Consider the following 23,395-nt stretch of genomic DNA (forward strand, 5'->3'; position numbering starts at 1 on the left):
CCGAAGTCCAGATGCTGCGTGGAGAATTTCTCATTAGTCATGGCTGTGTTTTCGAATCTTCAGGTGGCGGAACCTGTGGAGCCTTTCAAAACATAATCATCGCTTGTTTAATTGCAAGGGTTGGGTACCGCTTACCACACCATCCTCAGTCAAGTCTGCCTGCTGCACTCTCATTTTGAGCACCCTGGTCCTGAGCACTGTCTAATAATCTAGTCATATGCAGACACACAGGCACGCTTAGAGTTCTGGGAACTGTAATATTTCCATATCGTCTAACCAGGCATCCTCACTACAAGATGGATATCTCCATTGGTTTCCTCCCTGAAATCAAGCCCCAACCTTTCTTTTCATTGGTGCCTCTAGTAAGCATGGTCACTGTGTAGGATTTATTAATTTAATGATTTGCATGATTTTTATTCCTCCTCCATTGTTTTGTTCTCATCTTGGGCAATCATTCTGTCCCCTGGTTGGTATCTCTCTGTTCTGCTTCCTGGTTGGTATCTCTCCGTTCTGTTTCCTGGTTAGTACCACTCCATTTTGTCCCATGATTGGTATCTCTCTGATTGGAGTGAGTGCACACGAGGACTTTATTTGTACCCTTTCACAAAGAGCAGCCAGTGGACTTTCAATCTAAAACACCTAGCTCTGACCCATTTCAAAAATTCCACCCTCTCTCTCTGTCAGTGATACTCTCCATCTCTCTGCCTCTCTCTGTCTTTATCATTGCCCGCCTCTTTCTGTCTTTCTCTCAATTCACTTCAATTTCAGTTACATACAAAAATCTTTATTTACATGGCAAGTATTTGCCTGTGCTGCCAAAGCAAAATAAGCATTCATACCCAGAATACGCTAAACTGAGATGATATAATGATAAACTGTACTCCCTCTTTCTGTGTGCATCTCTTGCTCTCTTCCTTTCTCCTCTCATTCAAAATTTATGATCTTACTGTTTTAGTTCAGATTTTTACAGTGTTAACTGAACTTTCAATGAAACGGGCTAAATTTCTGGAGCTCAGATGTCAAAGAACAAGAGAGATTTCTTCTTGTCAGCTGTTATGACAGGAGAGACCGGAATGGAAATTTACAAAAGTAGGAAAGAACAGATAAGAAGAAAAAGACATTGAAGCCAGAAATCTGAGCCAGTGACTCTGAATTGGATCTGAATGGATAAACCTGAGCTTCACAAACAACCTGGGTGGCTTTCAGAAGGTTTACTGTATTCCCAAAGCAGTGAATGCATCTGCAGAGGACGGATAGATCTTTTTTACTTGTATGTATCTGAGGAGAAGTCTGAAGTCTGTAGAGTGAGTTGAACTGGACATGTCCAACATACAAACTTAACCTTTCATAAAGTGAGTTAAAAAAAACACACACTTTCTCACTCATTTTACTTAGACTTCACAGCAGCCCACAACAACCTTACTTCCTTACTTTGTTTCATGCTTTTATATATGTCATCGACCCCATTTACACACACTCTGCTCTATACCTTGATCCTTAGCCCTCTGGCTGTCTTCCCACTGCAGTGCAATTCCAGGGGACATGTGCTTACGTCACCTGTTTTTGAACAAAACCCACTGATGCATCAGTAGTTCAAATGAGTCCATTTACACCACACAGATTTCCATCCGCAGAGACCTTCACCCACCTACTAACAGCCTGTTGGTTAGTAAGAGACAAGCTGCTGCTGGAAGCTTATAGTTAGCCATTTTCAGTCTCGCGCTGTTTTATCACCTAATTTTTAGACCTTGGCTGTGCTGTTGGTACCTGGGAAGGGCCCCATGTCCATGTTCCACTAACTGCCCCATCTGAAGCAGGGAGGCTTAGCACGGACACTGCACCACTAATTGCCTGATAAAATCCACATGGAATAACCCTGCCAGAGCATCTAATTAGCCCTCTGAAAAAAGGAGAGGCTTTATTAGGGACACGTGTGGTATAGGGAGGTGTTCAGTGTTGCTACTGCGTTGGGAACAGTGTTGGGAGACCCTGGCTGACTCAGACTCAGTGTCTCTGCCAAATCTACTGCCACCTGTCAGCTGTCAGCTGTCACTGGTTACCTGGCCCAGCAAGGCCCCACATTGTGTCTATGTACCCAGGTGCAGGCTACGACCAGCAGTGGCAAGTACACTCGATTCTGAGCCTCAGGGTTGTTGCTTCGAATCCTGCTCTGGCAACCACAAACAAGGGCTCTCAGCCCCAGTCACTCTGGAGAAATCCCAGGTGGTTTAATGAGCTGCAGATGTGAGGAAAATGCAGATGTGAGGAAAATGCCACGTTTGTAATCAAAAACGAATTTCAAACAAAAACACACGACCAAGAACAATTCACACACAAAACACGAAATGCCGTGAATAAAAACTTGTTGATGGGTCGTTTTCCCCCATGTGTCACAGAATCCTGAAAGTGAGCTTTTTTGGCAAGTGGGGGCAACACGGATTAATGCTGGGCTGAAAATTGAAATGTCAGCGCATGGGAAGGGAGGGTGGCATGAGGAACAGAGCTTAAATTTGACATTTATGCATTCTTATTTACTCAAGCAGTTCAGGTAAAGTATCCTGCTCAGGGGTATGAGCAGTGGTGCCCTACCTCCTCACAGCAGTGTTGAAAGAGTGGGCTGAGATAAGAGAGTGTCTGAACTCTATGTCCACTGACCCACCTTACCTCAGGACAGCTATACCTGAGGTGTTTCCAGTCAGCTGCCTTACCTCAAGACAGCTATACGTGAAGTGTTTCCACTGGCCCACCTTAGCCACAGGTCAGCCATACCTGAGGCGTTTCCACTGAAAATTGACCCAGGCTGAAAATATTGTCGATTCCAAGGTAGTTTGGTCTTACAAAGCCGGGAACATTAGAAAGCCCGGGGTCATAGAAAACAAAGGGCCTTGTTAAGCCTGGGGCAATAGAAAGCCTGGGGCATTAGAAAGCCTTTGGTATTAGATAGCTGAAAGCATTGTAAAGCCTCGGGCAATAGAAAGCCCAGGACATTAGAAAGCCTGGGGCATTAGAGTGAGTGTGTATGTGTTTGCACAACTGCTTTCAAGAGTCAGATTATGTATAAAGAGTATGGCTGTGACATGTTTACAGAATATCCACAGATACAGCTCAGTTTGTGTAGAAGTTTGGGAGTGTTTCTATTTACACTTGTCGGTGGTGGTCTGTGCATTTCTGCACAGATCTGTGAATGTCCTCAGTGCTAAAATGAACAGTTGTACAAAGTTATTCAATATCCTTCATTTTTAAAATCAAGTTTCTTGTAATCAGTTCGAAAGAAAGGTCACTTTCCTCTTACCCACAGCTCCTGTCACTACTAATATGTCTAACTTTAAACCATGGATACCAGTGTCAGCTAAATTATAATGCAATGAAAAAAGATATTTATCCGAGGAAAATGATTCGCAGAAAGCTGCAAAGACCTTCAGGGAAACTATTGGGAGCCCACATGAAGCTGTGGTTTGGACAAGGACTCTGAGTAGAAGGAGATGGGTCATTTTCCTTCTGAGCATCTCGCAAAAGACAATTTGGCAAACCACTGTTACAAAAGCGTCATTGTCCCTTAAATTAAAAAAATAAATAAATAAATAACACAGAAATCTGATCAGCTCAACTGCAGCTCTTCTGATGAAGGATTATCCATAAATAGTCTGTAAAGATATATAATATCTTTGTAGCAAAGAATTAATTCACACTTACCTTCCCCTGAGTTATGTATATTTTCAAACAAATCATGTTCTCTCTGGCACTTTTTTGAAAGAGTGGATGTGTTAACAAAAGTATGTGTTCTGCTTCTGTGTAACCTGAAAAGATAGAGGAAAAAAGTTCTTATCCCTCTGTTTTCACAGGAGAATGCTGGTGAAGAAAACAGATAGAGAGTGAAGAAAGAGTGAGAAACAGAGATAGTGAAGGAGAAAAGGAGGGAGGGATGGAGAGGGAGAGACAGATGGTAAGAGAGTTTCTGGATTTTCTCTCTCACTGTATCCCAGAGGAGATTTGTGAGCTTGAAATTTGGAAGGAAAAAAATACCTTGTCCTGAACTTGTTTGATTGTTTTGTGTAATTAAAAAGTGTGACAAAAAACATCTGCACTTTTTTCTGAATCTAATGTGGTAGTATTACTTCTGTGCACATCACAGCAAATTTATTCAGTTTCAGCCAAGAAAAAAATGATTATAGGGAAGAGGCTGATGATGGGTCTCAACTTCAACTTTTTTGTTATAATTTAAATGCATATGTGGGGCACAAAGGTTACACTTGGGCAAAATGAAATCAGCTGCTGATGAGAGATACTAGTTTTAAATGCTATGTTTATTAATCATACCAAAAAATCTAAAAGAAATTCAAGAAGATCACTAGTAGTTTTTATCTTTCCCTACTTCAGGCTTATGAGCCTCTATTGGTCATGGAGGGAGGTTGAATGGGGGGGGGGGGGGGGGGGGGCTAGGTAATCCCAAAATGGCTGATGCAATCTTGTGTTCACTCCGTCTTTTGAACAATACTTTGTTGCTATAGAAAGTAGGTATTTCATTAGCTCATAGGGGTTAGTGTTTGGCAGGACATGTTAGTTCTCCCCACCAGCACTAATCTCCACAGCCCTGTCCTCTCTTCCTCAGTCCCTTATATTCCACTTCCATCTCCTGATCAGTCCTTCCTATTACTCCTCCTGTTACCAAAAGACTCTTTTTACTCCTCTTCCTTCTCCATGCCTCCTCTACCTCCTCAGCCCATCGTCTTCCATCTCAGTGCCTTCCTCCTCCTCTTTCTCCTCACTTATGCACTTGTATCTCTATGTTTCCTTCTGAGACATGAAGGTAAAACTACGGGAGCACTTTGCACTGCAAGCAGAACTCGCCCTCCCATAACAGCTCATTTCGTGCTCTTGTTATGACATGAAGATTGGTCCATTTTTCTGCTCCAGTTGTAATTGGCGGAACTGATTATCATTGTGGGGACAATTAGTGGCACTTTGACTGAAAAGGGCTTGAAATTAAACCAGGCTTTCATTGTCATCTGACATGGAAGGGGCACCCCCCACTGACCTACCCTCTTGGTAATGTACAAACCCTGTAGAGTGTTGCTGCACAGACACACACCAAGAAGTGTTACTGTGCAGAGTCACACTGTGGAGTGTTACTGTGGAGAGGCATATTGTAAGTGTTACAGCATAATTACACATGTTAAAGTGTTAATATTCAGCAAACAGTGAAAATACCTGAAATGACCTTTCACCTCTGAAATTAAATAGTTTCATTTTTCAAAATCTGTGCGTGTACATGTGTGCGTGTGTGTGTGTGTGTGTGTGTGTGTGTGTGTGTGTGTGTGTGTGCTACATACGCACACAAACACACACCACGCACACACAAACACACACACAGATACGGATCCACCCCCTGCCCACCCTGTTCTGCACTCCCCCTAAACTCTAGCCCCTCAGCATGAGAATTAAAAGCAATAAAACAAAGCTGCCAGCAGCCGCCAGCCAGTGGACAAAACTCCCAGACCACACAAGTCTGCACAAGTCTCCCTGTTCCTGCAGTCACTTCGCAGATAATCTCCAAATTTCCTGCAACATTCCAGCGCTGCTCCAAGGCCCCTTTCTTCCTCCAATAAACCAGTCCAGGGTCATATCTGTCCATCTCCTTCTCTCTCCCTCTTTCCTCCTCCCCACCTCTCAAGAAAAGAGAGAAGGTACATATTTAAGACCGTCCTCTGTGGAGTTTTCAATTAACATCCCAAAAGATTTATGACATGTGTTTTCATTTCCTCCTGAGCTCAGTATCACAGGTGTGAAACTGAAGAGTTAAATGCCGAAATACGACCTGTTTGCCAGAACAATGCTCCATGGGTTGGCAGACCTCTTGGCTGCCACCAGGCTTTGCAATAGCAATAGCTCTCATCATATCAGATTCCTTCAGCTTATTATCTGTTACTGATGTGATCCTCTGCGAGCTTTGTGTGCCAAGCAGCAGATAGAAGGGGGTCGTCATTCATTCATGGTTTGGCATTGGAAGTGGAGTCACTTACACTGGACTGCTGCTTTCATCTCCCACAGGCCTCCTGACCCACCCTGGATTCACTCACACTCAAACCTTTCTTACATTACAGCTGCTCAGCTAATGTGAATAGTGTACAATTTTTACATTACCCATGATCTACCAGTGCAATTCAGGTCAAGTGCCATTCCTATGGGTACAACAGCAATGGCCCATGTGGGAATTGAACCGGTAGTTACAGGCCCTGCCCCTTACCGCTACGCCACTATTTTGCTCTGCTACTACTTACCACTAAACTACTACGAGTTTGTTAGTGAATATCAGTGGAGTACTGCTTATCCTCCAACTGGCAGCCACTTCACTGAGCGCACCTTTGGACTTGTGTGAAAAACAGGCATGCTACAAGCAAGTGCATTGGAGTATCAGAGGTTGTTGCTGTGAGATGAGCATAATGTGCAACTGGTAATTTCAGAATACGTTTGCATTAGGTTGTGGACAGCATATAAAAATAAATAAACTAATAATCATTTTAATTTTTTTTCATTCTTGGGAAACTAAATCTGACCAACCAAAGTGTTTTAGTGTGCTAGTGTTTTTTATGGGTTCGTCCAATTCAGTGTTTAAGAGCAGTTGGTTTGCACTACCCATTGTGAGGTTTGTTAAGCCCCATTCTCCTATCAGTGGTGTCAGAACCACATCATCCTCCTTCAGACAGAGACTCCACCATAATCTGGCCTTCACAACAGGCTGCAAGCCTGCAGACAATTCATCTGTCTGTGCTGCTTTCATAGATTTTTTTAAACAATATCTACCACCACAGAGAACAGAGTGGGGCACGTGCTCAGATCAAATGAGAGAGAGAAAAAAATGCTGTAGCATTTCAAACAGTTCAAAGTCAGAAAGTGAACAGCTGCTGGGGAGTCTTGATGGGTGGGGGATGGCCAATGAGAGTGCTGGGAAATGTGGAGGGAGGGGCACCAGGAGGGAGCTGGGTGAACCAGCTCTGATTATAAAAAGAAAAAAGCTAATGTAATAAGCACATCAGCACTCCACTTTCACCTCTTTTTAATTTGCTGCTTTCCCAGGTGCCACTGCTATCAAGTTCTCATCTTGGCAACTGAGAATTCCAGGTGGGCGGGTGATTTTGGGGAGGGGGTGGCAGGGTGTCAGGGTCTGTATTAAAATGCAGTGTCGGAGCTGCTGGGAGGTTTCAATAAAAGGTTTAATTGTGAAGGTGAGGCTCCACTTACAGCGCCGGAGCTAATTGGCTATAAATGAGTCCATCTGGTTTCACTTGGAGCTCGGAGAGGCAGCTGGAGAACCAAAGCCACTTAACCGTTTCCCTGCCACATCCCCAGCCACCCGACCTCCCTGCATCATCAAAATGCGACAATCAATGGGATCTGTGCAAACTTGAATGATTGTCCATGCCCTCTCTGTAGGTTCATTGCACAAAATAAATTCACCAGATCACAACTGTTCCTTACCCTCCAGCCAGACTTTCAGCTGAGTTTAAGAGTGCACAAACATATTAATGCAGCCATTTACCAAACATAAAATAACCCTGAACACATGTTGCCATACTAACATTAAATATGAGCCACCTCTATGCTTCTGTGCAAATGGAGACTTCCCAGCTTCAAGACAACACTCCCCAAAACTTTTTTGAGACAACACTGAGGCAGTACTGCAAAAATACAAATGCTACGTAACAGGGAATGTAACAAGTTAGTTTGGTGTTTAAGGTTGGGAGACTTGTCCTGAACCAGAATGAGTGCCCTCTCTCCTTCCCTTCAACTACTCACATCTGAAATCCACCCTTTAATTAGAGGAGTAGCTTACTGTACTGTACTGTCTGAGCTTACTGTATGGAAGCTTCTCGGATGCAGTGTGCTCTCCGGCATGCAGAAACAGCTCTGCGCAGCCTGGCAGAAAACAGCGAGGACGAACGAGAGAGAGAGAGAGGAAGAGAGAGGAAGAGAAAGGCAGAGGATGGTGTACGCACTGACAGAGTGTGTGGGGGGAGACAACCCTCCGCGGCCTGGCAGAACGACACTGAGGACGAGGGGGAGAGTGAGAGGAAGAGGAAGAGGAAGAGAGGAACCGGAGATGGTGTATGCACTGACAGAGTGTGTGTGTGCGTGTGTGTGTGGGGGGGGGGGGGCAGCCTTCTGCAGCCTGGCAGAACAGCAGTAAGGGTGAGCGAGAGAGTGATAGGGGACAGGAAGAAGAGAGAGAGGGTATATGCACTGACAGAGTGTGTGTGTGTGTGTGTGAGGGGGGGGGGCAGCCTTCTGCAGCCTGGCAGAACAGCAGTAAGGGTGAGCGAGAGAGTGATAGGGGACAGGAAGAAGAGAGAGAGGGTATATGCACTGACAGAGTGTGTGTGTGTGTGTGTGAGGGGGGGGGGGGGGGGGGCAGCCTTCTGCAGCCTGGCAGAACAGCAGTAAGGGTGAGCGAGAGAGTGAGAGGATAGGGGACAGGAGGAAGAGAGAGAGGGTATATGCACTGACAGAGTGTGTGTGTGTGTGTGTGTGTGTGTGTATGGTGGGGGGAGCAGATTGCCTGTGTTTGCTTCACCAGCGGGCCAGAGCAATCAGGTGTTCTGTGTTTGCGCAGCTTGTTAATCAACGGGTGTGTGATTACCATAGAGCTGGACTGCACTGATTAAACCCAACAGTGTATGTGTGTATGTGTGTGTGTGTGTGTGTGTGTGGGGGGGGGGGGGGGGGGGGGGCACTGTTGAACCTGTTGAAACAGGCCAACAGCTACAGACAAGGGTGCACAGATGTGGCCTTTGAGGATGTCATGGGGCCATTGGGGGGTGGGAGGACGGATGTGGAGATTGAAGGGTTTGAAGGGTGAGGTCATAAGGTTGGGGTGGAAAGAGGTGTGCATATGTACATTCTCTATGCTTGCTTTAGCCAAACATCATACCAATCCAGCCAATGTCAATACAGATTACATGAAGAGAGAGAGGTGGATGGTCATGAGGGAGGGGGGGGGGGGGGGGTACAGAGAGCTTCAAACGAACTAAAGCAAATACTGAGTAATTAATAGAGGGATTAAAGTGCTGCTCGATCCTGGGGCACGTTCAGCCCTCTGCAGCTCCCCTAGATACACAATTCAATTTGTACCTTAATTACAGAGAGCAGGAAGTCAGCACTATCACAAGTCCCTGTGTCTGCACCCCTGTGTGTCTATGCGTCTGTGTGTGTGAGTGAGCCTTCCTACCTGTGTGAGTGCATCTGTGTGTGAGTGTGTGGATGTGTGTGAATGATCCTTCCTACCTTTCTTCCCTTCTGTGTGTGTGTGTGTGTGTGTGTATGTGTGTGTGTAAATGTGTGCTCCTTTTTGGAATGTATGACTAAATGAAGGCAGACAGCTCAGAAGAAAAGGTCTGGATGTCTTGTTTAATCATTGATGAACTGATCAATTCAACCACTCACTAAACAGGATGGCCCCGGCCTTACCTTTCATAGAGAGTTTGCAACAGAGTGCTCAGTCGTGGATTTACAGTATTACAGTATTACATAAAGCAACAATCAACAATATGGATGGTTTCTGCATCACTGTGCACAAAATGTTTTGTCCCAGAAAATATTATCTAAGAAAGCAACAATGGAAACCCAACTCAAACACACCTGATATTCACCAGCCCACAGGTAGCAGTACAGTATTTCCTTGTCCACTACTCTGGGAGAGGCAACGTTGTAAGAGGCACATTTGGATGACAAGTTCTATCAAAGAAGTCACTTCCTCTTCACCCTGAATTCTCCAGGATGAAGCCAACTGTGATGTCAAACAGGCAACAGTCTGGTGAAAGGTAATGCCAGAGAAACTCATATTCGTATTGGTCAGGAATTCAGCTCCTTTTGCTTCATTGTACATGCCATTGTTGAAGGTATGAGGGCTCAGATTATGCTCCTCATTATGAACATTCACAAGGAGGGCGTGGTCTGAAATAAATCTATTGCTAGCACAGTAACAAAGACAGCACTGGAACCTCCTAGACAAGGAGAAAGGAAGGAAAGCAGGAGTGGAGTATATGGTTAAAGCATAGAAAATTTGTGGAAATCCTGAATCTCACTGAGGACAGAAAATATCTGTCTGATCTTAAAACTCATGTTTATTTCCTATGTACCATAGGAAGCCACCATGTCTGAGCTACTGAATATCTCTCATCATTTTGACACAACTCTTTGTGATGACAGCCAGAGTGCATGTAATAAACTCTGCAGATATTATTTGTACTGTGCCAAAATAATTATAACCCAAGTCCTGATTAGGCCAGGCATTTATAGCTGATGACATCACAAATGAGCACACAGGATCTGGAGACGGGGTGATAATATCGTCTCTTCCCAAGCTGGATCTCCTCCTGTTGAGTGGGAGGGGAGGACAGAGAGGAAGAGAGAGGCTGCCAGGATGGCTCCGATCCCTATCACTGCTCTGGTCGGAAATGAGTGTCGTATTAAAATCCTACGCGACACACGACCCCAGGGCTGGAACCACACTGCCGTTCCTCTTTCTCCTGGAAAAACAAAAACAGAAGAGCTCGTTCCTCCTCTCTCCCTCTCTCCATCCTTCTCTCCCCCCCCCCCCCCCCCCCCCCCCCCCCCCCCCCCCCCCCCCCCCCCCCCCCCCCCCCCCCCCCCCCCCCCCCCCCCCCCCCCCCCCCCCCCCCCCCCCCCCCCCCCCCCCCCCCCCCCCCCCCCCCCCCCCCCCCCCCCCCCCCCCCCCCCCCCCCCCTCTCCATCCCACAGTCTCTGCATCTGTTTCCTTTTTTTCTTAACACAGGAAATGAAAAACATTTTTAAATGACCTATAAAGCACAGGAAATAATCAGTGTGGGAGATGGGGTGGTTGGACCCAGCCAAAGAGGCAAGGGACAGTGCAAATAGTATTCAACCCTCCTGTTTTTTCACTCTCTCTCCCTCTGTCTTCTTCCATCTCTCTCTCGCTTTCAATGTCTTCTTTTCCCTCTTTTCTTTCTCTCTCCCTGACTCCTTCTTTGTCCCTCTTTTGTGCTGTCTCTCTCCTTCACACTTCCATTCCCTCCCTACCTTTTCCATGTCTCATTCCCTCCATCTTTTTGTCTTGCTCCCTCTCTCTCTTTCCCTCTACTTCCCTATTTTTCAGTTGTAATGACTTCATCAGCATGACAAACATGCATTTGTATTGCCAAAGTAAAACATTTTTATGCCGTATATACAAGAATATGTATATAGATAAAGGGTAAAGAGAGGACTCACTGTCTCACTTGTTTCTAAGGGGGCAGAATGGTGTGGTATCAAGCAGTAATGTCAGCGTGCCCTGTCAGACGTCTGGTCTCGTGTCCCTTACCGCCAAACACCAAGGCCACTGAAACCAGGAAGAGTCACCACCTCGGACACTTTTCATTGAACTCCGTGATAACATCTGGTCTGACCTTTCCATTCCATTATATTTGAAAGAACACGGCCATGACATTATATTTAAACATTTCAAAAGCAGCATTAAATGCCTTTTGGTGTCTGACACTTTCAGAAGTCTCGTTGTGAACCAACTAGAGATTATCGTAATCTTCCAAGAGCTATTTACAGACACACAAGGGGTCACACATTGCAGGGGGAGAACTGTACAACCTTGTGACCTTGAATTTCACCAATCGGCTTCTGAGTGGAACTCCAGAACATGTTGGATGAACTCACTGTTAAAAGTTTACCAGCTGTTGCTGGGTTTTTGTTGTAGTTTATTAAAACCATAAATTAATTTGATGTCTACTTTGACAAAATTCCAGTTAATATGACATATTAAAGTTAGCCCTGTAGATGAAATGTGTGCTTTGCGATGTTACACATTTAGTCTGGGGCTTGATCTATACCTTAATCTGGTTTTTGTCTCAGCTGGTTGAGATACCATGACATGAAGTCACATTCTCAACATCACATCTGCTCTTGGTCAAATGGTTCTGATTTTCAGCATCATCTCAGGCTTCACAGTCATGGTCAAACAGTCTTAGTTTTAATTTTGGTTTCATATGCAGGGTGCAGTCGTTGCCAGAGCTCCATAATTATCAGTATGGGTTATAATTTAGGCTTGGAACACAATGTTTTGGACTCATCACCTGGGACCTTGTGGTGAACACAAAATGATGTGCCTTCACTGGTTACTGGTGTGGTAGAGCTGCTAGCAGCCTCACACCACTTTCATTTTTCAGGCTGAAATGTAATTATGGACACCACTGAATCCCCTTATTCTCTCCTGGTGAGAGTATCCACCAGGCATTTAAAACGTAATTAATTTTCCTCTCCACTCTCCTCATTGTAGCATTAAGGACATTTATTCAAAGCAAAGAGCATGTTTCCCCTCTCCCATTCTATTCTACAGGAGACCTAGCCACACTAAAGAAACATCTTTTGCTTCCTGTTATTGGGCATGAAACTACATCATAACATTACTCTCTCTGATGTTTTTGACACTGAAGCAACAGCATTTGTGTAGATGAAATGTGCTTGGTCATCTTGAAATGGATTAGCTTGGATTGAAAGGCCGTAAATCATACTATAGGTTTGAGCGGGGAAGAGGAAGGATGGCTTTCACCTTCTGTAAATCAAAGCACGTCCCTCCTGCTTGTTGCCCTCTACTGCCCCCTGGTGATGAGTTTGCCACCACAGTCAGACACAACTCAATATTTCAGTGTTGCTAACTCTCACACTCATGCTTTGAGACCATAAGAACAGACTTCAAAGCCGCAGTGAACCTGTGAGAGTTAGCGTCCCTGCATAGCCATTTCATGTGAAGACTTATCAGAGCTCTCTCTTCTTTCGTAGTCAGTTTTCTAAGTATGCTTGCTTCCACATAAAAGAGTGTCTATCTTTCTCAAAAGTGACTTATTCTCAGCTGCAGGGGATGACTCTTTTTTTAAAGGTGGTTGTATGAGATTGGGGTGTCATAATGTCTGCAGGGATCAGAAATTATGGGCACAGACAGCACTCTCTGGAAGAGCGCCCCCTGGGACTGCATGCACAGGAAGTGGGGCTGCATGTGGCTGAATGAGAACCTAGCTTGGAAGTGAGAGCAGAGACACTTCCACCCCCTTCCCCCCAAAAAGGAGATATTTCCCCAATGCTTCTGAGGCGCCTGCCTCTCAGGTAAAATGTGAAAGAACCTCAGGAAATGCCTAATTATCAGTTAGAGCACAAAACAAACACCGCATGTAAATTTGACTTCATATGACGCGCTGTTCTGACAGTACTGTGGGTACCTTGTCAGTGTGTTAACATCTGGGTATAAATACATGAACAAAAGTCATTGCGTACATTTGTGTATATTTAATTCGAAACGTTCATTTACAACATCCAGACAACAGGAATTAACTGTCCCAATAGACTTGCTCATGTACAAGCATGAGTCAATATGATGCATATGTCTGTCTGTGTTTATGCTGTGTATGTACATGGGCACATACCTTTGACTGTGTGTGTGTGTGTGTGTGTTTGTGCACATGTGAGCGTGGAGTGACATCCTCCTATCTGGCACCCCACACTGCTGCTTCAAGTGCTGTGAGGTTTGATTGATGAGCCCATTCCAAATGTTTTTATTGAAATCAGTGGGAGTTTAGTCACCGCGCACATTTTAAATACCAAACAAACATTAGTGTCAATGTCCCAGGGCCACATGGGGCTCACTGGATTTCATTAGTCAGCCCTCCGCTGAGACATAACATATCACACGGCTCCTGAGTACGGAGAGATGGCACAGGGGGAGGAGAAGAGGAAAGGAAGGAGAGGGTTAGGGAAAGCGGAAGGTTGTCCATCACAGACTTTTATTTTATTTGAGAAAAAACGCTTTACATTACCCTGTGTGCACAGAGGAAGGCAGAGGCCTGACATCACAGACAGCAGATGCACTGGGTGCAGCTGCAGATGCTTTATTTACTGACATTCATCACAGTGTGCTTAACTGAAAATTCTGTTGCTGCCATTGTTAAAGCCAAAAGCCTCCTGACTTGCTGTATTAGTATGATTATTCAGGGGTCTTCAATATTTTCATGAAAGCAAAACATGGCATGCTGTCACTTTTAAAACCTCTATGATGCAGTAGAGGTGAGTAAACTTCCGAGAAATGCCCCCACTACAAGCTCCTCCCCCAGCCCCACCCCTGCCCCCCCATCCCCAATAGAGACTGTTCACCACGGCTTTTTGTTGCCCTTCAGTGTCCAGCCAGCCCCATCCTCATGCTACCAAGCAACAGTGCAGGAACATCCTCAGACCTGCAGGGGGCTCTCTCTCCTTCCCTCCCCCCACCTCCTGGCCCCACAGCCCCTCGTGTTCGCTGATCCACAGTTAATCAATCATCGCGGCGCCGTAATGACATCCTGCTGCTACTGTAATGTCTTCTGGCGGGATCCGTCGCCGCTGGCAGCGAGCTCACGCAGGCAGACATATGGCCACACCGAGTGAGTGACAGGACCCCTCTCGTGCTCGAGCCACCCCGCACACCGGATGCCATCAGCCGCACATTCGCCGGCCGCCGGCAAGGAGACAGACAGAGTGTGACAGAGATGGAAGGAGAGAATGAGGCAGGAAGGCTGAGAGAGAGGGAAAGAAAAAGAGAGAAACAAAAATAATAAGTGGGAGAGAGGAGTCAAGCTGAGCGAGAGGAAGAGATAGATGAAGGGAGACAGAGCCCAGGTGAAACAGAGATAGAGAGAGTAAAACTGAGAGAAGGAGAGATAAAGAGGGAGAGAGACACACATAGAGAGGGAGAGGAAGAGAGACAGAATGGGGCAGGTGCTCTTCAGTCTTGCTTGGCTGGCATCCCTGTCACGCAGAGTCTACAGTGTGGAATGATCTAAATAGGTCAAATGAGAAATCACCATGAAACTTTTTTGAGTCTCAATTAATTCATCTAATTATATATCACCATATAATATTCTGCACCATCTGTCCATTCCCTCATCCCCCCCCCTTATATATATATTTATATAACTGTACTACAAACAAACTCTCCAAGAATTGTTGGATTATACATGTCAAATCTGCAAAGGCTCTGTCTTCTTTTTCCCAACCAGCAGCCATACACTTAACCCCAATCAACGAGCGCAACAATACTGTACTGATCCAGGGTTAGCGGAAGGAAAAGCAACCCAGATGCCATTTTAATGAGGCAGACTACATGCACTACACAGTTCCCTTTAGTTCTGTTATGTAATTCTAACTGCTGAGTATGCTGTATATGTAGGGCATGCCACTGATTTAGTCAGACATGGAGGAGATATTTACTGAGATTTCTCTGACCCAACCTGCTATTCAGATACAGCAAGAAAGAAAATGCCCTATAACCAATTGTCCACTGTGGCTGTGAGGACAGATGGGGTTGCTCAGGTGTTCATAGTGCTGATGTCAGCTCAGAGAGGCAGTTGAAGGCTCCCAAGTACATCAAACAGCAAAAACACTTGGTCCAAACTCAGACTAAGCCCTATGGTTTCAAACCTGTCCATGTTATTTGCTGACAATGACCAGTAGTGCACATTAGTGGAGCAAACTGGCTTTGTTCCATTGGGGACAGGGGTGAGTAGGTCAGCCAGGGTCCCCTCATCACTCTGCTCTCGGCACCCTGTGACTCACTTGAGCGCAGATGAATTACTCAGATAGCGTCAGGAGGATGAGCCGATTCTCCGACAGCATTTGCCTGCTGGTGCACTGTGGGACTTGGGTAATGTGGAAAATAGTCACAGTGTGTGTGCAAGTGTATTGGAGGATACACGCAATCAGAGGAATCAGACGTAAGCCCCCATCTGCCCGCTGCGAAGATCCCTGTTTCTTCAACGTTCTGCTTACGTGGCACTTTCTTGCCAATCTACCCACTCCCTGTCTGAGAGATGCTGAAATGGTTTTGGCACTTAAAGAGGAATCCATAACTCTTTACAAAGACACCTTGGTCATTAAGTACCAGTTGTGCACTTGCAACACAGAGGGATTTTTGCCCAGGGGCAGAAGATTAAATCCATTTCCTAGTGATCATAGTGATCTTAGTGATAGCCAGCTAACCAGCTCTTTATTTAAACGCACAAAAATGATATCCCACTTTACTTGAATCCATCATAATATGAGCATCTTCCCACAAAGTCCCTTTTTGCAGCATGAAACTCCACCATGTAAAACTGTTCATGTAAAATACTGCATGTCATTTTAACATTTAATTACCTCTGTTCTGAGAATGGAAGGTTGATTTAATATTTAATTATATTTGATGATTAAATGTTAAAATGCAGGCCTCAGCAATGCCATGAAAAATTAAAGTGTGAACAAAATCAGGACCAGTTCTGTAATTACTCACAAAAACTTGCAATCAAACAGAGCTACATTCAGACGGTGCATACTGAATTACTGTGAATGGGTGCCTTATTTTAGTAGACTAGTAAACAACTCATATTAAATGATATCACAGATGTTGTTAGGGTGATATTTGTTTTGGTTTTGTATATTGCAACCATCATTCGGCCCTGCACATGGTGCTCTCTGAGGAGCGTGTGAGCATTACTGTGTGTGTGTGTGAGTAAAATAAGTGTGTAAAACTTCCATACTCCCAAGGGAGTATTTCCTGCTAAATTCCTTCATGGGTTAAGCATGTGTTTCTGTAGGCAAAATACTTGACCTCAGTCTCTTAAAAGATCAGTCTGTGTAATTGGGTGAGATATTTATCGCACAGGGGATGTCAGATCTGCATATTAAAAGCATTCATACACTATCTGGTCATCTAATTTGTAAAACAGGTTGTGATAAGCTTCAGATTCTAGTGTCTCACCACTGATCAAAGACACAATGATTCTGGCTTAAAGACATTGTACAGTAGAAGACAGCCCTGTAATAGTGTAGTAATGAACCTTACTCCTATGGTCCTCTGCACACAGCTCAGATATTTGATCCAATTAATGTTTCTCTCCCCCTCCTACTATCTACAAGTTTCTATACAGCTCTCTCAATGTTCCATGAAATTGGACCAGATTGTCCCGTCTCTATAATTGAGGCTGCTTCTGCTATAGCAAAAGTCTGCACTTAATGTAATTATTTGTCTTGCCTGATGACAATATACTGTTGTTATTGTTTTTTTTTTTCAATTTAATTAAGGCTTTCCAATTGTTCAGCACCCAGATGAGAACAGATACGATGCAGAAGAGCCATCTACATTAGGGTGACATAATTAAATGGGAGCGTTTTGCCTATAAGAAGTATAATAAAATAATAAGGAAAGGTATGCTTTTCTCAGTTTGTTAACTTCTGTTTTTCTTTTGATAAGTAAAAGTGTACAGCACTGCATGAACAGCCTGCTTTGGTTGTTCTCGAAGTTGTTAAGTGCTTTATGCAAGCTGAGGCTTTGTTATAAAAGGAAACGTGTGCTGTTTAAGGGATGTTGCTCAGTGATAAAATTGACATAAATTATGTTTTGATGAAAACATGGAAACCATCACACAAGTGGGAGTCTGCCAATGGACTCTTATCTCCGGTATACTAATCGTGCAAGTTATAAGACTGTTCATTAATCCCTCATTTGAGAATCAGAGCTGGCTTGCCTCGAATGGAGGCTTAAACTATGGTGATCTTGGAGGGGGACGTTTGGAGCAACACTCCACAAATCCCCCTGAAGAATCGCTTGGGATAAGCATCCCACACAGGATGTAGCATTAATGTGAAGAATTAGTGTTTTAGCCCATCATATGAGTCAATAAAATGATAAGCAATAGTATTGAATGTTAAGCAAATATACACAATTTTACACAAAACACAAAATTATTAGTAAACTGTTCATACCAATTCGACCCCAACCCCCCCCCCCCCCCAACACCACCACCACACACACACAAACACACACACGCACGCACGCACACACCACCACCACAAATCGAACCAAGCAACAATACTACTGAAATACGGCAGTTTCTCCTCGTCGTTTGCTTCCTTGACTCTGACTAAGCTCTGCGTAAAGTGAATTATTTGCACACTTCCTCTGGATCCACATAATCACATAAACTGCCTACGCTACAGCGCCACCTGCTGAAATGGACAAAACAGGACTACTTTTTCCGCGGTTGTGAAACCACTTTGTCTCAGAAAAGTGACGATTAACTAAACACCTTGTGTCTTCCAGATGGTGCTTCCTGGGATCCGCTTCGTAAGACATCAAATGACGCCGGGACAGTTCATAATTGCCAGACAGGAGTTATCCGTTCCACTCCTGCTATTCTGGACTTAGCGTTATTAACTGTTAAATAGATAGATATAAAATGCATTAAAAGAAGAGCTGCTCTACCCTACCCTGCCTTTGTCAAACTTTAACAAACCCATAAGGTCATACTTAATTCATTTTAACAAATCGAACACTGATGTCTAATGAAAAGGCCTACCAAATTAACAATCGTTCTTACGAAAGAAGTGTTTTGTCTTTTTTTTAATAACTCTCTGATAGACTCTCTTGTAGATCGCACTAATTGAAGTCGGATTCTCGTATTTTCCTGATTAGAATTAGACATAGACATGTAGATTCCACTAACAGGCTACAACATAGCTACTTACCAGTTCTTTTCACGACAATGTAAGTGCTTTTTTGTTTTAAATGATAATGTTTTGTAAAATAACATCTCTGTACATGTCTGCACACGTGCAGTCTACACCTGTAAACTGTATTCCCTACTTCTCTTAATTTCATCACTCCAAAATCGTCGGCTGAGAGGATTGATAGCCTTTCCCCGGCTAATGCATGAAATGGATCCTTATGACCACACGGTGTCGGCAATGCGCCATTTATAAAGAGATCCGTAACACACATCTGAAGACCGCCTGATTTTTTTGTACCAATCCGTTTCAGATCTTGTGGCCAACCGTGGAAGATACTCATTCATTTTTCATTTCTGCATACAATAAGGCACGAATGTTAACTTGATACAGTTTACTGTGATTATGGTCTGCCCTAAAACAAAGGTGTCAGTAACTAATACTGTTTTAATGTAATCCTTACCTATCACTACACCAGCACCTCTCCCACTGACCATCTGCCTTCCCTCCTTCCACCCCCTGGGCCCAGTGTCATTATCATCACTGGTGTCTAGCATAATGGACCAAACTTTACTATAAGAACAGCAGCCACTGAGCACTACCTTGTTTTTAAAGATTTGTCTCTTTTGACCTGGGTGCTTCTAGTTTTGATCTATCCTTAACCATATTTGGACCAACACATGATGACTCTTATCACCCTATCCTACCCTCTTTTAACAGCAGCAGCAGTTTTGATTGTAATATTGATCTGCAAGGTATTGCAGGTATTACAGGTTAATTTTACTAATGCAAAGTAACCCTGGATGTGGATGTCTGCCAAATATGACCAGTCACTGAGTCCAGATTGCTGGACTCCTACTACAAAGGCAAAAAGACCCAGTGAAGACAGCTGCTAGTCTGCGTTCCTGCTTTTTGCTGAACCAAACAATTCTGAGCACTCAGTACACTAAGAGCACCTAAAATAACCACTTGCTGCTAATCTAGCTGTGTATAAATATCTAGAACAAGGAATCTAAGTCAGAAGAAGGCTGATTAGTTGATCACCTAACCTGAGATCAACCCAATCCCTCCTGTTTGAAGAATCCAGGGAGAAAGGAAAATGCTAATCCACCATTTTGAAGGGTTTCTGGCAGATGTACCACACAGAAAAAGTGAAGGCTTCAACAGTGGATAATTTATATAGCAGGTTTCCTGTTCAGACAGCAGGTGCAGTGTGGGTTTACAGCAGAAAGGCATATAAGTGGTTTATTCTAAGGTGGGGCATGGCCTTTGTGCCTATGAATTCTTTAAGAATCTGACAGTATGAACACAGGTGTAAACCAGGACGGTGCACTGGATCACCCTGCCTGAAACACACAAGGGTGCAGGTCTGATTCCCAGGTGAAGCAATGACATTTGCATACTTGAGCAAGACAAGGAAAGTTGATCAGTGTGAGTGCATATTGCACCAGATAACCAAATGTATAGATCCACTACACATCTGTGTAAAATGTAGGACTTGCATCCCTGAATAAATGTCCTACCAGTTGTCCTTAGATTTAAGAATCACACACAAATTGCCAAAGCTACTCTTTATTTCAAGTTTGCAAGTGTGAAATAAATGCCATAGCTCATGAACGCTAGCGAAAAACAGCTAAACACACACTGACAAAAAGTGTAGAACATTTACAAACAGAAGTGAGGAAGTGGAAATGTGTTTGAAAGGCAAGTGACTATAAGCATAGGTTTAAGCCAGCTCCTCTTCTCCCTCCTCCTCAAACTCGCCCTCCTCTTCTGCAGTGGCATCCTGGTACTGCTGGTACTCAGACACCAGGTCATTCATGTTGCTCTCAGCCTCAGTGAACTCCATCTCATCCATGCCTTCTCCTGTGTACCAGTGCAGGAAGGCCTTGCGCCTGAACATGGCGGTGAACTGTTCAGAGATGCGCTTGAACAGCTCCTGGATGGCCGTGCTGTTTCCAATGAAAGTGGCGGCCATCTTGAGGCCACGAGGAGGAATGTCGCACACAGCCGTCTTGACGTTGTTGGGGATCCACTCCACGAAGTAGCTGCTGTTCTTGTTCTGCACGTTCAGCATCTGCTCGTCAACTTCCTTCATGGACATCCGACCACGGAAGACAGCAGCCACCGTGAGGTAGCGGCCATGGCGTGGATCGCAGGCAGCCATCATGTTCTTGGCGTCGAACATCTGCTGGGTGAGCTCAGGCACTGTCAGGGCTCTGTACTGCTGACTCCCTCTGCTGGTGAGGGGTGCAAACCCAGGCATGAAGAAATGCAGACGGGGGAATGGAACCATATTGACGGCAAGCTTGCGCAGATCTGCGTTGAGCTGCCCAGGGAAACGCAGACAGGTGGTAACCCCGCTCATCGTGGCAGAGACCAGATGGTTGAGGTCCCCGTAGGTGGGTGTGGTCAGCTTGAGAGTGCGGAAGCAGATATCGTACAGAGCTTCATTGTCAATGCAGTAGGTCTCATCCGTGTTCTCCACCAGCTGGTGCACAGACAGGGTGGCATTGTAGGGCTCCACGACCGTGTCCGACACTTTGGGAGAGGGCACCACGCTGAACGTGTTCATGATGCGGTCGGGGTACTCCTCTCGGATCTTGCTGATCAGTAGGGTACCCATACCAGAGCCCGTTCCCCCACCCAGGGAGTGAGTGAGCTGGAAACCCTGCAGGCAGTCGCAGCTCTCCGCCTCCTTCCTCACCACATCCAGGACTGAATCCACCAGCTCTGCCCCCTCAGTGTAGTGGCCCTTGGCCCAGTTGTTTCCAGCACCACTCTGGCCTGTGAACACAAAAAAGGAAAGAAAGGTAGAATAGTCAAACCCCATTTCAGATGGGCCATGACAGTGATACCTAGGTCTGTCTACATTAATAGCCTGACTGTCCATATCACTAGTCACCCCCTTGGGAGTAAAGGCAAGCAGAACTAACCAAAGACAAAGTTGTCTGGCCGGAAGACCTGCCCAAAAGGCCCAGATCTCACAGAGTCCATTGTGCCAGGCTCCAGGTCCACCAAGACAGCACGGGGGACATACTTGCCACCTGCAAAATAAAAATGAAGCCACTTTAATAAATTGTGCACATTGCCTGCATCCGTACTTCTGAGCACTGAAGTACTCAGACAAAAACATTAACTCACCCGTTGCCTCATTGTAATAGACATTAATCCTCTCCAGCTGGAGGTCGCTGTCCCCATGATAGGTACCAGTGGGATCAATACCATGCTCATCGCTTATCACCTCCCAAAACTGAAACAGAGAGGCTTAAATTCCATCTGGTCTGCAAGTAATGCGATATTGTGATTAGGTCATGGGCTCAAAGTAACAGCTCAAGTATGGTGAAGCTGTGTTGCTAGCTAAGCACATCTTTGTAACCACCAATAAAACAAGATTTGGACAATAAACCAAGCTTGTGGGGGGCGGGTGCTAATGGCTGCACCCGCGGAAATGAGCAGCCTAAAACTACAAAATGTTAGTTTTAAGATAAACTTTATGGCGGCTGTGTATGACTGCAATTGTAAATGCAACTGTCAAAAGTCATAACAATTCTGCAGCAAACTACAATATAGTATGTAAATAAAACATTCGTAGCAATGCACTAGCTGCTCAGAAGGGTTTTCCCCATACGGAATGTTCAGAATCGCGGTCGCACTTACGACTGCGCGCGCCTACCCAAATCACCTGCCAGTTTGAAGATATGAAACGTTAAAAGTTAATATATTTACAAAATATCTTGAGGGAGTTAGAAAATAGTGTAAGCGTGTCGGTTAAATGTTTAATCAAGTGGCTTACATGATGTTCTTCCAAAAGCCTAAAAAAAAATAGGATTAACACTTTTTTGAGCACACTGCTAACTTGTCAGGTCGAGCGATACCACTACTCTATTGAAGAATACGTTAAAATGGCTAGTTTCTTTTCGTTGCTAGGAGACAATCCGTGAGAGGCACGTTGACAAAGCACGCTTCATTACTCACTTTTCGAACACAGGCGTCAGAGTTATAATTTCAAATTATATGTGTGTACATTTTTACAAACCAATAAAAAACAGCTAACGCTAGACATTTTACTACCTGCCAGTTCGCGAAGTAGGTTAGGAAATCCATATTTCAAATTAAAAATCACATTCCGTTGCTTTTCGTGCCAACGCAGCAAACTCGCTCCCAACCCATCTAGAGTGTAACGTTAGCCAACTCGAGAATTTGACGATTCGTCCAAATGCACTAACTAGGTAACGCAGATGGCTACTAAATTGGCAATTTTTCTACACTTTGCTAACTCTGGCAACTTGAAAATAATCATTTTACTCAAAATGGCCACTTCAACTACTACGTTTTCTTATCAAGATGTTAATTACCGACCTTTGCTCCAATTTGATTTCCACATTGACCAGCCTGCAGGTGAACGATCTCCCTCATTTTAAAAACGTAATGGTTAAACAATTCTGTATTAACGGGTTAAATACAGTGTATAAGGACCCCTCTCCCTCCAAAGCGCAGATGAGCTTCTTTCTTCAACGGTTGAAAGCACATGGTTTTATAGTTTTGCCAGGCATTCAACTAACAGTCACTATGACAACCACCAATTAACGAAATCAAATGGTTAGAAAAACTGTCACTCACAAGTTTTGTAATTTCATTGGCTTAATGAACGGCGTCTTGGTTAGTCGTGCTTTTGATTGGCCCGACAATGTTGTTTCGCGTAGCCGCTGGCAACAGGTTAGAAATCCCTTGGAGACCAGCCAACCATGAACGTGGTATTCTTAAAATCAAATACACCAACTCTTTTCTCAGCAAGTAGTCATTGCAAACTAAATGTATTGCAGTTACGAAATTAGTTTCCGTATGAATTCCAAGCAACCGTAAC

The 23,395-nt window shown here is 44.5% G+C and overlaps 1 protein-coding gene across 1 annotated transcript; it reads right to left on the reverse strand.

Annotated features, from left to right (window-relative positions):
- Nucleotides 1–20,254: 20,254 nt before the first annotated feature.
- On the reverse strand, nt 20,255–23,021 carry zgc:55461 (beta-tubulin family protein). The gene is made up of 4 exons (XM_036528979.1): nt 22,891–23,021; nt 21,673–21,781; nt 21,465–21,575; nt 20,255–21,315 (listed from the first exon to the last, which is right to left on the reverse strand). Exons 1-4 carry the CDS (start codon nt 22,945–22,947, stop codon nt 20,255–20,257), a joined length of 1,338 nt encoding a protein of 445 aa, XP_036384872.1. The 5' UTR covers nt 22,948–23,021.
- Nucleotides 23,022–23,395: the final 374 nt, after the last annotated feature.

This window comes from Megalops cyprinoides, chromosome 5, assembly GCF_013368585.1.
Source record: "Megalops cyprinoides isolate fMegCyp1 chromosome 5, fMegCyp1.pri, whole genome shotgun sequence".
Lineage (NCBI taxonomy): Eukaryota > Metazoa > Chordata > Actinopteri > Elopiformes > Megalopidae > Megalops > Megalops cyprinoides.

Bases quoted from the DNA above. Each gene is read 5' to 3' on its own strand.
- zgc:55461 (XM_036528979.1), bottom strand. From the start codon at position 22,947: ATGAGGGAGATCGTTCACCTGCAGGCTGGTCAATGTGGAAATCAAATT. The intron at 21,782-22,890 runs GTCGGTAATTAA...TCTCTGTTTCAG, and splicing joins GAAATCAAATTGGAGCAAAG to TTTTGGGAGGTGATAAGCGA. The intron at 21,576-21,672 runs GTGAGTTAATGT...TTTATTTTGCAG, and splicing joins CTATTACAATGAGGCAACGG to GTGGCAAGTATGTCCCCCGT.